The sequence below is a fragment of the Convolutriloba macropyga genome, chromosome 4, assembly GCF_964194025.1.
Source record: "Convolutriloba macropyga chromosome 4, txConMacr16.3, whole genome shotgun sequence".
Classification (NCBI taxonomy): domain Eukaryota; kingdom Metazoa; phylum Xenacoelomorpha; order Acoela; family Convolutidae; genus Convolutriloba; species Convolutriloba macropyga.
Window position 1 is genome coordinate 2777343 of NC_134471.1, and position 18838 is coordinate 2796180.

An 18838-nucleotide genomic window follows, 5' to 3' on the forward strand; every position below is an offset into this window, starting at 1 on the left:
AATAGCTTCGCAGACCGAACACAAACCAACTGACGTCGAACGAATTCCTCTAGAACGTCAGACAGTGTAATTTAAAGAGGCGGGTGTAGCCAAGATAAATTTTTATGGGTGCAAAAAATCCCGATCAAAGCGACCTTCGGCGTAATAGCGTAAAGGAAAAACCACGCGGCTACCAGGGCCATGTGATAGCTGATCCTTCAATCGCTTTTGTTTTAGCAACAGACTTAAATTCTGAATAAGAGCAATTTATCTGAAGCAAAAATCAAGAACTGAAGCGTGAAAAAGTCACCCGATAATTGAAAACGAAAAAGAATGTTCTAGAACAAAACGGTCAAGCAAAAATTTTGCTTAAGAGAGACACACACGTTTATAGAATAATTGCCTCAAGAATAATTGCCTCAACCTTCTTTCGAGCACAATTAAAAAAGCGCGAAAGTAGCCGGTTGTGAAGGAGACGCAGCTATTAAAAACTAATAATTTAATCGAAACAAAAACTTGAAAAATAAATCAAACCTTCAGATTAAAAAGGGAAAAACAATTCACATTCTTGGTATACAAATACAATACAAAAACAAATAAATCCTTCGTCAAACAAAAATATTGACATCACCTAGTGTCAGTGGTTAATTGAGTTGATTTCAACATTATTCATCACATCATACTACAATGTTCTAAAAACCTCCGTAAGTTTCAAAAATGAAAATGACCAAGTACTGACCGAGAGGAAACACCTCTCAAAACGACTATGGTTGCTCAACTCAATGGCTACGCTAGGGGAAGACAAGCAAAAGAATTAGAGCTTAGTCAGATATGTTACTTTAAAATCAGGGCTAAACTGGACAAATTTCAAAAATGTATAATAGCGAGAAAAAAAGCTTGTATAGTTCAAATTATCAGATAAAAACAGCTGAGAGCGAGAAACGAAAATCAATAAACTAAACTGAAGAGCAATGAAACAATAGTTGGAATATAACCGACTGTCGGAAGAATGGCACTCGAATGACTGCCGGGAGCGCGACATGACGTCATTAGACTTATTATATACCACTGTTAAGAATTGAGGTAAAAAATGACGCCAAATTGGACGCAAGTTTCAGTTGCTTAAATCCTGCAGAATGAGTTCAGCTGCATAAAATTATAATTACGAATTATAGAGAAATTTCGATCATGCAAAGCACAAAAGTCAAGGGCGTAAAAGTAACTCGATAAGTGAAAACGGTCAAGAGAAAATTCTGTATACATAATATTCTGTATACACTGTACACAAAATACACAGTAGACACAAGCAGAAGCATTAGAGCTTATTATTGACCAGATATGTTACTTTAAAATCAGTGCTAAACTGGACAAAATTCAATAAAGTGTAATAGCGAGAAAAAAAAGCTTGTACAGTTCAATTTATCAGATTAAAAACAGCTCAAAGCGAGAAACTAAAAACATAGCTGGCAGATTCCCAGAAAATAGCCTGAATAGCTTCGCAGATCTGCAGTCTCAAAAAAAACAGTTAACAAGACAGACAAAAAAACTCGTCTTTTCATTGAAGGCTGATATGTTATATTTTGATTTAAAATCTGTATAAGATTTGCTGCCTCTATTTGCTGCTCTCAAAAAACATTCATGTAGAGTGACATACACCCATTTGACCTTATCTCTTTGAATTAAAGAAAATAAAGTCAAATTTATAAATAGTCGCCAGATTTTATTTTTCTTAATTCGTCGTCAGATTTTATTTCTCAAGCAGTAAACTTGTTTGCAAAATCTTCTATGAAAAGGATAGACCGCTTTTCATGTTTCCATGGATGAAGTGAGCAAAATATAGTGCTTACCAGATTTATTTAAAATCAGAAGCGTATTTGTACGTATTTCTAATATCACAAGACTTTCGTAGACCAAAAGTGTGGATCATAACTTTCTGCTCAGCAAACAACTTTAAGACCTTTTTGTTTACCGACCAAGGAATTGACTTACCATAACACTAATTCTCAATATAAATTTCGGATCTTTTCATCTTTTCCGGTGCCCGCGCTGAGCCGGTGCCCCCCCCCCCCCCCCCCCCCCCAGAAGCACTAAAACGATCCTAATGTTCATAGCAGAACTTGCTCTCATCTGTAATTAAAGATTCACCTGTTGTGACGTGTTGACGCTGTTCTCAACATCAAGTTCGAACCTCTGCGTTGGCAGCACTGTAAACAAATGGGCCATGGACTCCTTGTTACTGTCAGATGTCGTCTGCTCATCCACACCTTCGATTGCCCTCGAGTCATGCAAAAGTGCAAAATATGATCCCGAAAGATTCGCATGTTTGAACTGAAGGGAACTGTAGTCACTTCGGTAGAACTCTACACACTGGAACATCATCAATTTTAGCTCCAAGTAATTATTGAAGTTCATACTCTGTGTTTTCCAGAGTCGGTTAGTCACTTACAATTAGGAAAGTCTTCTTCGCGCGGAAATAAGTAGCTCGCTCAATAATCCTTAAGGATGCAAAAAGAGCCCAGATTGGAACTGCCTTAGATTCGTTATATCAAGAGGGTGGACAATGAGATATTAAAGGACTAGTTACACAACATGGGCAAAATTTTTCAAATTACAGACCTCTTTGACAAACGGAGCTTCAACTTCCAGCAACTCGGGTGTGACAACAGTTGGATTTACATTGGTCGATAGGAGTCGCTTCTTCCGAACCCACTGAAAAACCAACGTATACATGTTCACGTAAATAATTCTGCTAGTCGAAAGATTTTAAAACTTCCAAATTTAGCCCATATGCTAACAATTTCTGCGACAGCACTAATTAATTCAAACGTTAATTAGTTGATAGTGTTTCGAGGGACAAATTTATTTTTTATGACAAATTTATGGCACAAACAATCACTTAATTCATCTTAATACACGCGTTCCAGTTTTCTATTGTCAGATCTTAGAGCCAGATTTCAAAAGTCGCAAAGTTCGTCTTCCAAACCAGGCGTTTCTCGACAAAGCCAAATCTTCTCAGTAACTTCATAAGAGTCACGACTACGAACACGACCTTAACGACGACTGCCAGAGACAACGGTAGATATTTCTCAGTAAAGATTTTATTTTCAAAATTTTCAGGCAGAAAAGAGTAAGTTTTCTAACCTGGAAATCGTCCTTTGGAAATGATATGAGCTCTTTCTGCCATTGTTCTTTCAACTTCGCGCATTGTTTCTCGGCAGTCTCTTCGTAATTTCCAACCTCAACTAGGGACAGATCGGGCAACACCTAACAAAATCAAACCACTATAAACACATCAGCACATAATTCGATATCTTTTCCCGAACCGAAGTTGTACAAGGTTCGACCAAACTTAAACAGGAGAAAATGACAAAACAACATTTCAATTTTTACACAACTCAGCATTTTCTTTTCAACTCAAAGTATTAGATCACCGAATAAATTTAAATAGATACTGACTAATTATAGAAGGAGCACTGCAACGAAGGTTTGGGAAATCATAACAACGCAAAAGAAAACCAAAGGCATTTCAGGCTTTCGTGGAAAGCGAACTAAAATTAAATAACAGAAGCTGTGTAAACTATAAACCATTGAAAACTTTGATGACATCCTAGCAAATGAAGGACTTTAAGAGAAAACTAGTTGATCCTGCCGTGAAAGATACTACTTAACAAAATTGACTCTGACTGAAAACAGGGACAAAGATTGTTCTTCTTCTTTCAACGTGCAGACATAGGCTTTCAACGAAAGTTTCCATTTTCCTCTGTCTTTCAGGTCGGCCTCTACCAATCATTTTGGCTACTACCCAATCCAGATGACTTCTCCTTTCTCGTCCTTGGCTACTTTTGCCATTAATATAGCCAGAAAGAATACTTTCGTCCATCTCTGCTTTTCTCACTATGTGGCCGAAAAACTGCAACTTTTTGCCATCTGAAGATTGTTCTGAAGGGCAGTTTTTATTAGTCGAATGTTTTTCAGGTTGTTAAACACAACTTTTGACTGATCAACAACACTTGGTTTCCTGACTACCGCCTCCGTCTTTGGTGATCAATGTCCCCAGACAAGTAAAACAATCCGTATGACTAATTACCCTGCCATTGAGTTCAATCGAGCAGCTCTCGGGCTGCTTGGCTATAAACTTAACTTCTCTTCTCTTTCTCGGTACTGATTTCCATTCAAGGTATAATCTGCAACGATCGCAGTTTCATCGGCAAAGCTTAAACTGTTTATGTTCAGTACTCCGATGCTGGCACCTTCAATTTCAATGATAGATCGCTTGAATTTCTCGCTGAAGGCGTTATACAGTAGTGGTGGTGCCGCTCCACAACCTTACCTTACAATATTTTATACGTCAAACTTTTCAGTTTCTTCATCACACACTCATTGTGTTGTTTTCTACTGCCAATAGCTAACTTGCAAAAGGCGGAGATCGTTGTCGTCAACACCAACAGCTTCGATTGAATCTATCATTTTGTTGTGTTAAAAAATAATAAAAACAAAGCGGCTAACGTCGCACCAATTGCTCTTAAACAACAGGCGGGGCAATTAATTCAGGAGCTGTAGACTAGTTATTCTTTTCGTTATGAGTGCCAAAACACTCGACCACGCCGGAATTACGGAGTTATTGACAGAAGCATTCACCGCTCGACTATGCCCTTGTAATTTTACAATCCTTGTGATCTTAAAATGGCTTTTATATAAAAAAAACTTAACTTGAAAGCAAAATCAGCTCTGATCACTCAAAAATGAAGAATGAAAGCGAGGAAAAAATCACTTAAAAGTCAAAGAATGTACTAGAACAGAAGCGCAAAAACGTTGAAAAAAAAATTGCAAAAAATACATGTTTACAATTACTGCTTCAAATTTCGTGCGAGAGCAATTAACAAATAGCATATAGATTGCATACAGATAGTCAATTGCAAACCAAAACATTAAACTTAGTAAGAAAGAAACGCAAACAAAAAAGAGCAGCTTACGTGTAAAGTATTTCAAAACGGCAATAATCACAATGTCCGATGTTGATGAAATTCTAAATAAAACAAAATTTATTCCCAATACATGGACTAAATTGAAATGAAAAACATAAAAGTTACTACAAACTGAGCTGTTAAGCTCAAACCTCAATTTGTTAGGGCAATGACTTATAAGTCTCCGATAGTGATTGTGCTGCGCGTCCAACAAAAACAATTAATTATTCCATAGGTTTGCGAAATAGATCAATTAGAAAAAGAAATATTGTAATAAACCAAAAACAAATGTGGCATTTGGTACAATTATTGAGTTAATCTTTCGAAAGACAAATTTCAATTCCAGAAGTCTCCTTTAGCAAGCGAAAGTACAACTAGCTTTTTGAAGTTTTCAAAGATTGTGACAGCAGATGTTAGGTCTATGCTTCTGGCATATTTAAACAAAGTAGGTTTAAAAAAATTCAAAAATTTAGCAAAAATATTAATCAAAAGACTCGGATAAAACCAGTCAGCAAGCCTCCTCTATCCTTAAAAATCCAAGACATTGTTAGCATCAATATTCACAAATTTTAGCAAAGTTGACGAAAATTTGGTCAAAAATACGGAAAATGTGAATAAAAACGGAATTCCGTCTAGTATTCACCAAATTTTAAACCTCAATAACACCCTGTAAAAACGAAAATAAAAAAATCTTCTCAATTCCACTTCTACGCTGGACGGGCTTTCTAATCACGCCAGTCTTAACGATATGATGAATATATAGATCGGCCGAAATTGGCTGAACAAAACCAATTTGAAGATATAGTTCCTCCCCCCACAAGTGGGTCGGAACAATAATGTCGTTAAATAAGTAATAGTATCTACTCTAAATCTTTTCAAACACATTGCAATACAGATACAAAGTTTGGACATTTTCCGTAAACTACCCCCTTCTTTTTTATCTTCTCAATGAATCCCATTCTCCGTTTCATGAGCTATAGAACAATAAGAAACCTGCGTGTCAGAGGGAGCGGTATACAAATTACTGCGAAGTATCAACGGAAAGGTCCCAAACATTTACATGCTTTTGACAACATTCGTTTGAGTGGTGCTTTGAATACAGTTTTTCGGGCGGTCTTATCAAGAGAACAACATGTAGTTGAATTACCTGAATTATTGGTACAGCCGCCTGTGCAATATTTTCTAAGGATAATTGGTGAAACAAAACATAACTAAATAATTGGCCATTTTCTACAGCTGTGCTGAACACCCTTGCAACATCTGCATATGCAAAAAATCTAAGCTCTATTCTGTTTCGAACCCCCCCCCCCCCCCCCACACTAAGAATAAACACGTGCATTTTTTTTGGGGGGGGGGGGGCATTTTTTTCTTAGGCAGTTTTAAGATTTCGTATCAATTTTTTCGTATTAACTTTAATGCTACTCTTTAATACCCTAGTCGAAAATTAATGGAAAATTTATAAAAATTTGTAAATTTCTTGAAATTAATGGATTATTTATAAATTTTTATAAACTTCAAGAAAATAATGCAAAATTTATAAAAAGTTATAAATTTTTAATCCAACTGTTTTTTCATTATTTTAAATTTTTTTCTGAAGTTCGCGCTAAAGCTCTGCGATATTTTACTTAAAAACCTGAATGTAAAGCTATTCGATAATAATTTATATTTTATAAATATTTATAAATTTTGTAAAAAATGGATTATTTATAAATTTTTATAAAAACCCTGGAAAACACTAGAATATTTGCCGCTGGTTGATTTTTTTGACAGAATTAGCAGATGTGGTGTTGTTAAAAACTAAAAAGGTCCACCATAAGCCTCCAGTGCCTTCAACCTTTTTATTCTGTTTAGCGTCGATAACTTTCTTCAATACACGTTTCAAAAAAAATTCTTCAATGATGGTTTTAATGGTTCTTTCTGTTACCCATCCCAAAGTTTCAAGTACTCGACCAAATTTGTTCGATATAGTGGCATTTTGATAGTCGCATTACTAGAATTTTCTTGTTTGCCCTGCTAGCTGACTTTTTCTTTCGTGCTGGTAAAGAAGTTATTTACTGCCAAACTTGAAAAAAATCAGTATTTTAATTTTCATATAGACTTTAGCGTCGATAACGTGTTTCAAATGCTCGTTTTCACAAAAACAGTTCATTGATCATTTGAATATTTCATTCTGTTTACCACAAATTAAGTGAAGAGGTAAGTACTAAAAAAAAGTAAAACAAAAACATTCAGCGCGTTCCAGCTTATGAGATAAACTATTTTACTCGAACTTTGGTTCTTAGAAAAGTATTTTCTGAGAGTCTTTCAATTTGAATCATTAGTAGGTAGCAAGTACTACAAAAACCAATTGGCAGTAGTTTATTGGGAGTGATAAAAAGCATAGTTGCAGCAAAATAGTCAATAATACGTTTTTTGTTGCGATAACAACGTTTTTCACTGACAAAATAGGTACCTGCCGAAAATCCTAAATGATCGTATGCTTCTAATTCCTTTTGAACCCTTTCTGTAGCAGAATCGGGCCTCTTTGGAAGCTTAGACAAGTCTGAAGGGGTAATTAGGGCTCAAAATTTGTGAAAAACTAAAAAAAAATTGAAAATTTTTTGATTTTTATAAGTTGTAAACAAGTGAGGGAAAAGTGGATCACGTTATACTTTTTGATACTTTCTCATTAGACTTTTGCTCTTTTTTGAGCACACAAGCAAACTAAATTCAACAGTAGACATATCTAAACATATAAGATTTCATTTCGTGGTTTCTATTAAATACAGAACCGATAAATTTTCAAGAAACTTTTTTTCATTCTTAATAACCCAAAGGAAAGTTTTTGTATTGCAATTGAACTCAAACACCAAACTTCCATTTCAGTCTAGTCCTCATATTATTTATTATTTGCAAACAATTTCAATTGTGGAAAGAACGCAGCACTCTGACTATGCTGCACTTTAAGAACTAGAAAAATTAAATAAAGTCTTATCCCATTTGCTTTTCAATTGTTTGATTCTCTCTAGTTTTTACGCCTGTTTCGAGTGCTATTGTCTGTTTAATCAATTCTCATTCACTATCTGCTTGAAAAAATTAATTCTCTTAGCTATTGATAATTAACAACTACAGCATGTTTTTCTTGAAATGACAATTTATCAAAATTTTTGGCTGAAAAATTAGGACACTCTTTTGAAAGCACTTATTTCGCAGTTAGAAGTTTCTCTCCGTTGTTTCTGATCGTTTACGTCATTGCAAGGCAAAAAACAGACTATTACCCGGTTGAATTGAAATATTTACGATTGATATTCAGGTAGAATCTGCAAATCCTGAGGAACAAAATTTATTGCGTCGCAAAATAAATGCATTCGGTTTATACATTTTTCCTTATTTCTCTGTCAATTACGAATCAAAATAGGCTATTTACAGCGCATTTTTTTCCTTTTAAGCGCCTCTTTGTTGAAATTTTTGATCTTCTTCCTAAAAAGGTTTTTGTGAAAGGTACTTCAACAGTGAATGCTGAAAAACAAAACATTTCTCAAATTTTAAACCCTTAGTGGTGTTTTTCATCAAGAACAGGTTTTTCGGCGTGCAATTTGTGATTTCTAGGAACTATTCAGGTCCTTGGAGCTACTTGGACGAAAGAATGAGGTTAGTTCAACAATTTTTCTTTTTTCACGATTTCATCAAATTTCTGTGGATGTTGTTTTATGGCAAAACACCCAAAACATCATAACCTTCATGGTGAGGTGGGAATTTTTTTCCCACCTCACCATGAAGGTTTGCCGTGACCTAGAACGTGGATGTGGACCAGAATTACACCCACAAATACGCCGGGAACGCTCTTTCACGTTGTTTTGCGTCGGATCCGGAGATCTTGGGCTTCGATTTTAGCCCAAAAAATGGGGTACAGATCAGTATTTTGTTAATATCTCCTAAAGAACTGGACCAAATTAAACGGGAGTGGTCGCATTTTGTTAGCACTGAACCCCTCTTGCTTGCAGTATTTGGTTGGTTTCCCAAATCGGCCTAATCAAAAAGTTATTAATGTTCAAATTTGAAATAGTCCGAATTTTCGGGCTATCATGGGTGACCCAATTTTCGGTACCACAAAACAGTGGATTTAAGGTACATATTATAGTGTTTTAGAATCCTCAGATAGTGGGGAGTAATTTCCTGTATAAATCATAGGGTGTTTTCTGGAGTCTCGATGGTCAATTTTAGCTCTGCAGCTCATTTCTTCTTCCATTTTGGGGTCCTGGTACGACGCCTTGTTTTTGAAGTATCTCCTCGTAGAGTGCACCGATTTTGGATTTTTTTGCATATTTGAACGTGTCATGAGCAGAGCTTTCAGACTATATATATTACTTATAGCGTTTTCCTTACCAGTTTGGAAATATTGACCGGTACAGGGACAGTCAGTTTTGGCCATATTGGAGAGAAGACCCACCTGCCGAGCCGATAAAAACTTGGTCAAAAACGTTGTGGAACGTTGAAATATGGCTGGGTAGATCCCCTGTGATATGGCAAAGGTTGTCACAAAATTTGGTTGTTATAACCAAACTCCTTGGTTATGAGTTTTAGCTCTGAAGGTGAGGTACCTCTCCTCCATGCTCAATTGGTACGGTACCTTATTTTTGCTATAACTTCTTGAAGAATGCACCGATTGGATTCATTTTTTAATATGATGCGTATCTCAAGCAGTGCTTCAAACTGTGCTAAGGGCGTTTTTTTTTGTTCAGCCGTTTTTGAGAAATTGGCCAGGACAGGTACCTCTATTTTGACCTGCTGGAGCAGGGTACCAGTACACCAGAGCTTTGTCACATCATGTATAATGCGATTTAAATTTTGTTTATTGGTGCATTAGATTGGCTTGATAATGGGGATTGTCCCCATATATATTTTACAGGTGGTTATAATGAGGGATAATGAGTGGTTATCGGTTATAGTACAGAAACAGGAACCGAAATGGGTCATTTTGGCCATTTGGTACGGTACCTTGATGTTGGAATATCTCCTCGTAGATTGAATCGATTTTTGATCTGTTTGTTGATTTGAACTCAGCTTGAGCCGTACTTGAATCCCTGTAAATTGCGTTTTGTTTCTTTCAGCCGTTTTTGAGAAATTGGCCAAGAAACATACGGTCCCTTTTACCAGTAAGTGACTGGTACGTTTCACGTTTCTACATGTGAAATGTTGAAATTCATTACTTTGACTCCACGAATAGGCTCGTTGAACTCCATTTGTAATGGCAAATCTCCCCATATATATTTTACACCTCATTTTATGTAGTTCAGAAGGTCAATTTTAGCTCTGCATGTGGCTGTATCTCTGCTCTGGGGTCATTTGGTACGGTGCCTTCTTTTTGCTATAACTCCTTGAAGAGTGCACCGATTGGGCTCATTTTTTGATATGATGCCTATCTCAAGCAGTGCTGCAAACTGTATTAAGGGGGTTCTTTTTGGTTAAGCCGTTTTTGAGAAATTGGCCAGTGAACTTGGCCCCAGTTTGACCTTCTGAAACAGGAGAACTGACCCTGTGCCTTGTATTACGGACCTTTAGATCTTACTTTTCGAGTTGTTTAAGTAGCTGGTCAAAGGAGGAGTGTCACTGTCCGAGTACAGTCAGATAGGGAAAGAATTTTTGACCTAGGTGGTATACGAAAAAAGTACTCGATACGTTGTCAAATTTCGCGCGCAAAAACTAGCTATATAGTGTTTCAACATAAATTGGTTTTCAGCCTAGTCAAGGACTTGTTCAAATGAATTGAGGGTCTAAGGAGGAGTGTCACTGTCCGAGTACAGTCTGATGGGGAAAGAATTTTCGACCTAGGTGGTATGCGAAAAAAGTACTCGATACGTTGTCAAATTTCGCGCTCAAAAACTGGCTATATAGTGTTTCAACATAAATTGGGTTTCAACCTAGTCAAGGACTTTTTCAAATTAATTGAGGGTCTAAGGAGGAGTGTCACTGTCCGAGTACAGTCTGTTATGGAAAGAATTTTTGATCTAGGTGGTATACGAAAAAAGTACTCGGTACGTTGTCAAATTTCGCGCTCAAAAACTGGCTATATAGTGTTTCAACATAAATTGGTTTTCAACCTAGTCAAGGACTTTTTCAAATGAATTGAGGGTCTAAGGAGGAGTGTCACTGTCCGAGTACAGTCTGTTATGGAAAGAATTTTTGACCTAGGTGGTATACGAAAAAAGTACTCGATACGTTGTCAAATTTCGCGCTCAAAAATTAGCTATATAGTGTTTCAACATAAATTGGTTTTCAGCATAGTCAAGGACTTATTCAAATGAATTGAGGGTCTAAGGAGGAGTGTCACTGTCCGAGTACAGTCTGATAGGGAAAAAAATTTTGACCTAGGTGGTATACGAAAAAGGTACTCGATACGTTGTCAAATTTCGCGGTCAAAAACTAGCTATATAGTGTTTCAACATAAATTGGTTTTCAGCCTAGTCAAGGACTTATTCAAATGAATTAAGGGTCTAAGGAGGAGTGTCACTGTCCGAGTACAGTCTGTTAGGCAAAGAATTTTTGACCTAGGTGGTATACGAAAAAAGTACTCGATACGTTGTCAAATTTCGCGCTCAAAAATTGGCTATATAGTGTTTCAACATAAATTGGTTTTCAACCTAGTCAAGGACTTTTTCAAATGAATTGAGGGTCAAAGGAGGAGTGTCACTGTCCGAGTACAGTCTGTTATGGAAAGATTTTTTGGCCTAGGTGGTATACGAAAAAAGTAATCGATACGTTGTCAAATTTCGCGCTCAAAAATTAGCTATATAGTGTTTCAACATAAATTGGTTTTCAGCATAGTCAAGGACTTATTCAAATGAATTGAGGGTCTAAGGAGGAGTGTCACTGTCCGAGTACAGTCTGATGGGGAAAGAATTTTCGACCTAGGTGGTATGCGAAAAAAGTACTCGATACGTTGTCAAATTTCGCGCTCAAAAACTGGCTATATAGTGTTTCAACATAAATTGGGTTTCAACCTAGTCAAGGACTTTTTCAAATTAATTGAGGGTCTAAGGAGGAGTGTCACTGTCCGAGTACAGTCTGTTATGGAAAGAATTTTTGATCTAGGTGGTATACGAAAAAAGTACTCGGTACGTTGTCAAATTTCGCGCTCAAAAACTGGCTATATAGTGTTTCAACATAAATTGGTTTTCAACCTAGTCAAGGACTTTTTCAAATGAATTGAGGGTCTAAGGAGGAGTGTCACTGTCCGAGTACAGTCTGTTATGGAAAGAATTTTTGACCTAGGTGGTATACGAAAAAAGTACTCGATACGTTGTCAAATTTCGCGCTCAAAAATTAGCTATATAGTGTTTCAACATAAATTGGTTTTCAGCATAGTCAAGGACTTATTCAAATGAATTGAGGGTCTAAGGAGGAGTGTCACTGTCCGAGTACAGTCTGATAGGGAAAGAAATTTTGACCTAGGTGGTATACGAAAAAGGTACTCGATACGTTGTCAAATTTCGCGGTCAAAAACTAGCTATATAGTGTTTCAACATAAATTGGTTTTCAGCCTAGTCAAGGACTTATTCAAATGAATTAAGGGTCTAAGGAGGAGTGTCACTGTCCGAGTACAGTCTGTTAGGCAAAGAATTTTTGACCTAGGTGGTATACGAAAAAAGTACTCGATACGTTGTCAAATTTCGCGCTCAAAAATTGGCTATATAGTGTTTCAACATAAATTGGTTTTCAACCTAGTCAAGGACTTTTTCAAATGAATTGAGGGTCAAAGGAGGAGTGTCACTGTCCGAGTACAGTCTGTTATGGAAAGATTTTTTGACCTAGGTGGTATACGAAAAAAGTAATCGATAAGTTGTCAAATTTCGCGCTCAAAAATTAGCTATATAGTGTTTCAACATAAATTGGTTTTCAGCATAGTCAAGGACTTATTCAAATGAATTTAGGGTCTAGGGAGGAGTGTCACTGTCCGAGTACAGTCAGATAGGGAAAGAATTTTTGACCTAGGTGGTATACGAAAAAAGTACTCGATACGTTGTCAAATTTCGCGCTCAAAAACTAGCTATATAGTGTTTCAACATAAATTGGTTTTCAGCCTAGTCAAGGACTTTGTCAAATGAATTGAGGGTCTAAGGAGGAGTGTCACTGTCCGAGTACAGTCTGTTAGGCAAAGAATGTTTGACCTAGGTGGTATACGAAAAAAGTACTCGATACGTTGTCAAATTTTGCGCTCAAAAACTAGCTGTATAGTGTTTCAACATAAATTGGTTTTCAGCCTAGTCAAGGACTTATTCAAATGAATTGAGGGTCTAAGGAGGAGTGTCACTGTCTGAGTACAGTCAGATAGGGAAAGAATTTTTGACCTAGGTGGTATACGAAAAAAGTACTCGATACGTTGTCAAATTTCGCGCGCAAAAACTAGCTATATAGTGTTTCAACATAAATTGGTTTTCAACCTAGTCAAGGACTTATTCAAATGAATTGAGGGTCTAAGGAGGAGTGTCACTGTCCGAGTACAGTCTGTTAGGCAAAGAATTTTTGACCTAGGTGGTATACGAAAAAAGTACTCGATACGTTGTCAAATTTTGCGCTCAAAAACTAGCTGTATAGTGTTTCAACATAAATTGGTTTTCAGCCTAGTCAAGGACTTATTCAAATGAATTGAGGGTCTAAGGAGGAGTGTCACTGTCTGAGTGCAGTCTGATAGGGAAAGAATTTTTGACCTAGGTAGTATACGAAAAAAGTACTCGATACGTTGTCAAATTTCGCGCGCAAAAACTAGCTATATAGTGTTTCAACATAAATTGGTTTTCAGCCTAGTCAAGGACTTATTCAAATGAATTGAGGGTCTAAGGAGGAGTGTCACTGTCTGAGTACAGTCTGATGGGGAAAGAATTTTTGACGTAGGTGGTATACAAAAAAAGTACTCGATACGTTGTCAAATTTCGCGCTCAAAAACTGGCTATATAGTGTTTCAACATAAATTGGTTTTCAACCTAGTCAAGGACTTATTCAAATGAATTGAGGGTCTAAGGAGGAGTGTCACTGTCCGAGTACAGTCAAATAGGGAAAGAATTTTTGACCTAGGTGGTATACGAAAAAAGTACTCGATACGTTGTCAAATTTCGCGCTCAAAAACTAGCTATATAGTGTTTCAACATAAATTGGTTTTCAGCCTAGGCAAGGACTTATTCAAATGAATTGAGGGTCTAAGGAGGAGTGTCACTGTCCGAGTACAGTCTGTTAGGCAAAGAATTTTTGACCTAGGTGGTATACGAAAAAAATACTCCATACGTTGTCAAATTTCGCGCTCAAAAAGTGGCTATATAGTGTTTCAACATAAATTGCTTTTCAACCTAGTCAAGGACTTAATCAAATGAATTGAGGGTCTAAGGAGGAGTGTCACTGTCCGAGTACAGTCAGATAGGGAAAGAATTTTTGACCTAGGTGGTATACGAAAAAAGTACTCGATACGTTGTCAAATTTCGCGCTCAAAAACTAGCTATATAGTGTTTCAACATACATTGGTTTTCAACCTAGTTAAGGACTTATTCAAATGAATTGAGGGTCTAAGGAGGAGTGTCACCATCTGAGTACAATCAAATAGGGAAAGAATTTTTGACCTAGGTGGTATACGAAAAAAGTACTCGATACGTTGTCAAATTTCGCGCTCAAAAACTAGCTATATAGTGTTTCAACATAAATTGGTTTTCAACCTAGTGAAGGACTTATTGAAATGAATTGAGGGTCTAAGGAGGAGTGTCACTGTCCGAGTACAGTCTGTTAGGCAAAGAATTTTTGACCTAGGTGGTATACGAAAAAACACTCCATACGTTGTCAAATTTCGCGCTCAAAAAGTGGCTATATAGTGTTTCAACATAAATTGCTTTTCAACCTAGTCAAGGACTTATTCAAATGAATTGAGGGTCTAAGGAGGAGTGTCACTGTCCGAGTACAGTCTGATGGGGAAAGAATTTTCGACCTAGGTGGTATGCGAAAAAAGTACTCGATACGTTGTCAAATTTCGCGCTCAAAAACTGGCTATATAGTGTTTCAACATAAATTGGGTTTCAACCTAGTCAAGGACTTTTTCAAATTAATTGAGGGTCTAAGGAGGAGTGTCACTGTCCGAGTACAGTCTGTTATGGAAAGAATTTTTGATCTAGGTGGTATACGAAAAAAGTACTCGGTACGTTGTCAAATTTCGCGCTCAAAAACTGGCTATATAGTGTTTCAACATAAATTGGTTTTCAACCTAGTCAAGGACTTTTTCAAATGAATTGAGGGTCTAAGGAGGAGTGTCACTGTCCGAGTACAGTCTGTTATGGAAAGAATTTTTGACCTAGGTGGTATACGAAAAAAGTACTCGATACGTTGTCAAATTTCGCGCTCAAAAATTAGCTATATAGTGTTTCAACATAAATTGGTTTTCAGCATAGTCAAGGACTTATTCAAATGAATTGAGGGTCTAAGGAGGAGTGTCACTGTCCGAGTACAGTCTGATAGGGAAAGAAATTTTGACCTAGGTGGTATACGAAAAAGGTACTCGATACGTTGTCAAATTTCGCGGTCAAAAACTAGCTATATAGTGTTTCAACATAAATTGGTTTTCAGCCTAGTCAAGGACTTATTCAAATGAATTAAGGGTCTAAGGAGGAGTGTCACTGTCCGAGTACAGTCTGTTAGGCAAAGAATTTTTGACCTAGGTGGTATACGAAAAAAGTACTCGATACGTTGTCAAATTTCGCGCTCAAAAATTGGCTATATAGTGTTTCAACATAAATTGGTTTTCAACCTAGTCAAGGACTTTTTCAAATGAATTGAGGGTCAAAGGAGGAGTGTCACTGTCCGAGTACAGTCTGTTATGGAAAGATTTTTTGACCTAGGTGGTATACGAAAAAAGTAATCGATACGTTGTCAAATTTCGCGCTCAAAAATTAGCTATATAGTGTTTCAACATAAATTGGTTTTCAGCATAGTCAAGGACTTATTCAAATGAATTTAGGGTCTAGGGAGGAGTGTCACTGTCCGAGTACAGTCAGATAGGGAAAGAATTTTTGACCTAGGTGGTATACGAAAAAAGTACTCGATACGTTGTCAAATTTCGCGCTCAAAAACTAGCTATATAGTGTTTCAACATAAATTGGTTTTCAGCCTAGTCAAGGACTTTGTCAAATGAATTGAGGGTCTAAGGAGGAGTGTCACTGTCCGAGTACAGTCTGTTAGGCAAAGAATATTTGACCTAGGTGGTATACGAAAAAAGTACTCGATACGTTGTCAAATTTTGCGCTCAAAAACTAGCTGTATAGTGTTTCAACATAAATTGGTTTTCAGCCTAGTCAAGGACTTATTCAAATGAATTGAGGGTCTAAGGAGGAGTGTCACTGTCTGAGTACAGTCAGATAGGGAAAGAATTTTTGACCTAGGTGGTATACGAAAAAAGTACTCGATACGTTGTCAAATTTCGCGCGCAAAAACTAGCTATATAGTGTTTCAACATAAATTGGTTTTCAACCTAGTCAAGGACTTATTCAAATGAATTGAGGGTCTAAGGAGGAGTGTCACTGTCCGAGTACAGTCTGTTAGGCAAAGAATTTTTGACCTAGGTGGTATACGAAAAAAGTACTCGATACGTTGTCAAATTTTGCGCTCAAAAATTAGCTGTATAGTGTTTCAACATAAATTGGTTTTCAGCCTAGTCAAGGACTTATTCAAATGAATTGAGGGTCTAAGGAGGAGTGTCACTGTCTGAGTGCAGTCTGATAGGGAAAGAATTTTTGACCTAGGTAGTATACGAAAAAAGTACTCGATACGTTGTCAAATTTCGCGCGCAAAAACTAGCTATATAGTGTTTCAACATAAATTGGTTTTCAGCCTAGTCAAGGACTTATTCAAATGAATTGAGGGTCTAAGGAGGAGTGTCACTGTCTGAGTACAGTCTGATGGGGAAAGAATTTTTGACGTAGGTGGTATACAAAAAAAGTACTCGATACGTTGTCAAATTTCGCGCTCAAAAACTGGCTATATAGTGTTTCAACATAAATTGGTTTTCAACCTAGTCAAGGACTTATTCAAATGAATTGAGGGTCTAAGGAGGAGTGTCACTGTCCGAGTACAGTCAAATAGGGAAAGAATTTTTGACCTAGGTGGTATACGAAAAAAGTACTCGATACGTTGTCAAATTTCGCGCTCAAAAACTAGCTATATAGTGTTTCAACATAAATTGGTTTTCAGCCTAGGCAAGGACTTATTCAAATGAATTGAGGGTCTAAGGAGGAGTGTCACTGTCCGAGTACAGTCTGTTAGGCAAAGAATTTTTGACCTAGGTGGTATACGAAAAAAATACTCCATACGTTGTCAAATTTCGCGCTCAAAAAGTGGCTATATAGTGTTTCAACATAAATTGCTTTTCAACCTAGTCAAGGACTTATTCAAACGAATTGAGGGTCTAAGGAGGAGTGTCACTGTCCGAGTACAGTCAGATAGGGAAAGAATTTTTGACCTAGGTGGTATACGAAAAAAGTACTCGATACGTTGTCAAATTTCGCGCTCAAAAACTAGCTATATAGTGTTTCAACATACATTGGTTTTCAACCTAGTTAAGGACTTATTCAAATGAATTGAGGGTCTAAGGAGGAGTGTCACCATCTGAGTACAATCAAATAGGGAAAGAATTTTTGACCTAGGTGGTATACGAAAAAAGTACTCGATACGTTGTCAAATTTCGCGCTCAAAAACTAGCTATATAGTGTTTCAACATAAATTGGTTTTCAACCTAGTGAAGGACTTATTGAAATGAATTGAGGGTCTAAGGAGGAGTGTCACTGTCCGAGTACAGTCTGTTAGGCAAAGAATTTTTGACCTAGGTGGTATACGAAAAAACACTCCATACGTTGTCAAATTTCGCGCTCAAAAAGTGGCTATATAGTGTTTCAACATAAATTGCTTTTCAACCTAGTCAAGGACTTATTCAAATGAATTGAGGGTCTAAGGAGGAGTGTCACTGTCCGAGTACAGTCAGATAGGGAAAGAATTTTTGACCTAGGTGGTATACGAAAAAAGTACTCGATACGTTGTCAAATTTCGCGCTCAAAAACTAGCTATATAGTGTTTCAACATAAATTGGTTTTCAACCTAGTCAAGGACTTATTCAAGTGAATTGAGGGTCTAAAGAGGAGTGTCACTGTCCGAGTACAGTCAAATAGGAAAAGAACTTTTGACCTAGGTGGTATACGAAAAAAGTACTCGATACGTTGTCAAATTTCGCGCTCAAAAACTAGCTATATAGTGTTTCAACATAAATTGGTTTTCAGCCTAGTCAAGGACTTATTCAAATGAATTGAGGGTCTAAGGAGGAAAGTCACTGTCCGAGTTGAGTCAAATAGGGAAAGAATTTTTGACCTAGGTGGTATACGAAAAAAGTATTCGATACGTTGTCAAATTTCGCGCTCAAAAACTAGCTATATAGTGTTTCAACATAAATTGGTTTTCAGCCTAGTCAAGGACTTATTCAAATAAATTGAGGGTCTAAGGAGGAGTGTCACTGTCCGAGTACAGTCTGTTAGGCAAAGAATTTTTGACCTAGGTGGTATACGAAAAAAATACTCCATACGTTGTCAAATTTCGCGCTCAAAAAGTGGCTATATAGTGTTTCAACATAAATTGCTTTTCAACCTAGTCAAGGACTTATTCAAATGAATTTAGGGTCTAAGGAGGAGTGTCACTGTCCGAGTACAGTCAGATAGGGAAAGAATTTTTGACCTAGGTGGTATACGAAAAAAGTACTCGATACGTTGTCAAATTTCGCGCTCAAAAACTAGCTATATAGTGTTTCAACATAAATTGGTTTTCAACCTAGTCAAGGACTTATTCAAGTGAATTGAGGGTCTAAGGAGGAGTGTCACTGTCCGAGTACAGTCAGATAGGGAAAG

General features: G+C 37.0%; 1 protein-coding gene across 4 annotated transcripts in view; it reads right to left on the minus strand.

Annotated features, from left to right (window-relative positions):
- The window catches only part of LOC142337411 (dedicator of cytokinesis protein 11-like), a 320003-nt gene that overhangs the window by 204895 nt on the left and 96270 nt on the right, over window positions 1-18838 (minus strand). The window contains exons 1-4 of one of the 4 annotated variants that reach the window (XM_075386593.1): window positions 6091-6206; window positions 3121-3243; window positions 2596-2688; window positions 2125-2346 (exon numbers count right to left, since the gene is read on the minus strand). The exons of the other annotated variants lie outside the window; for them this stretch is intronic. Of the exons in view, the coding sequence (XP_075242708.1) occupies window positions 2125-2202 (78 nt within the window). The 5' untranslated portion in view covers window positions 2203-2346; window positions 2596-2688; window positions 3121-3243; window positions 6091-6206. Of the gene's footprint in view, window positions 1-2124; window positions 2347-2595; window positions 2689-3120; window positions 3244-6090; window positions 6207-18838 lie in introns of those variants that run through there. 4 annotated transcript variants of the gene reach the window in all.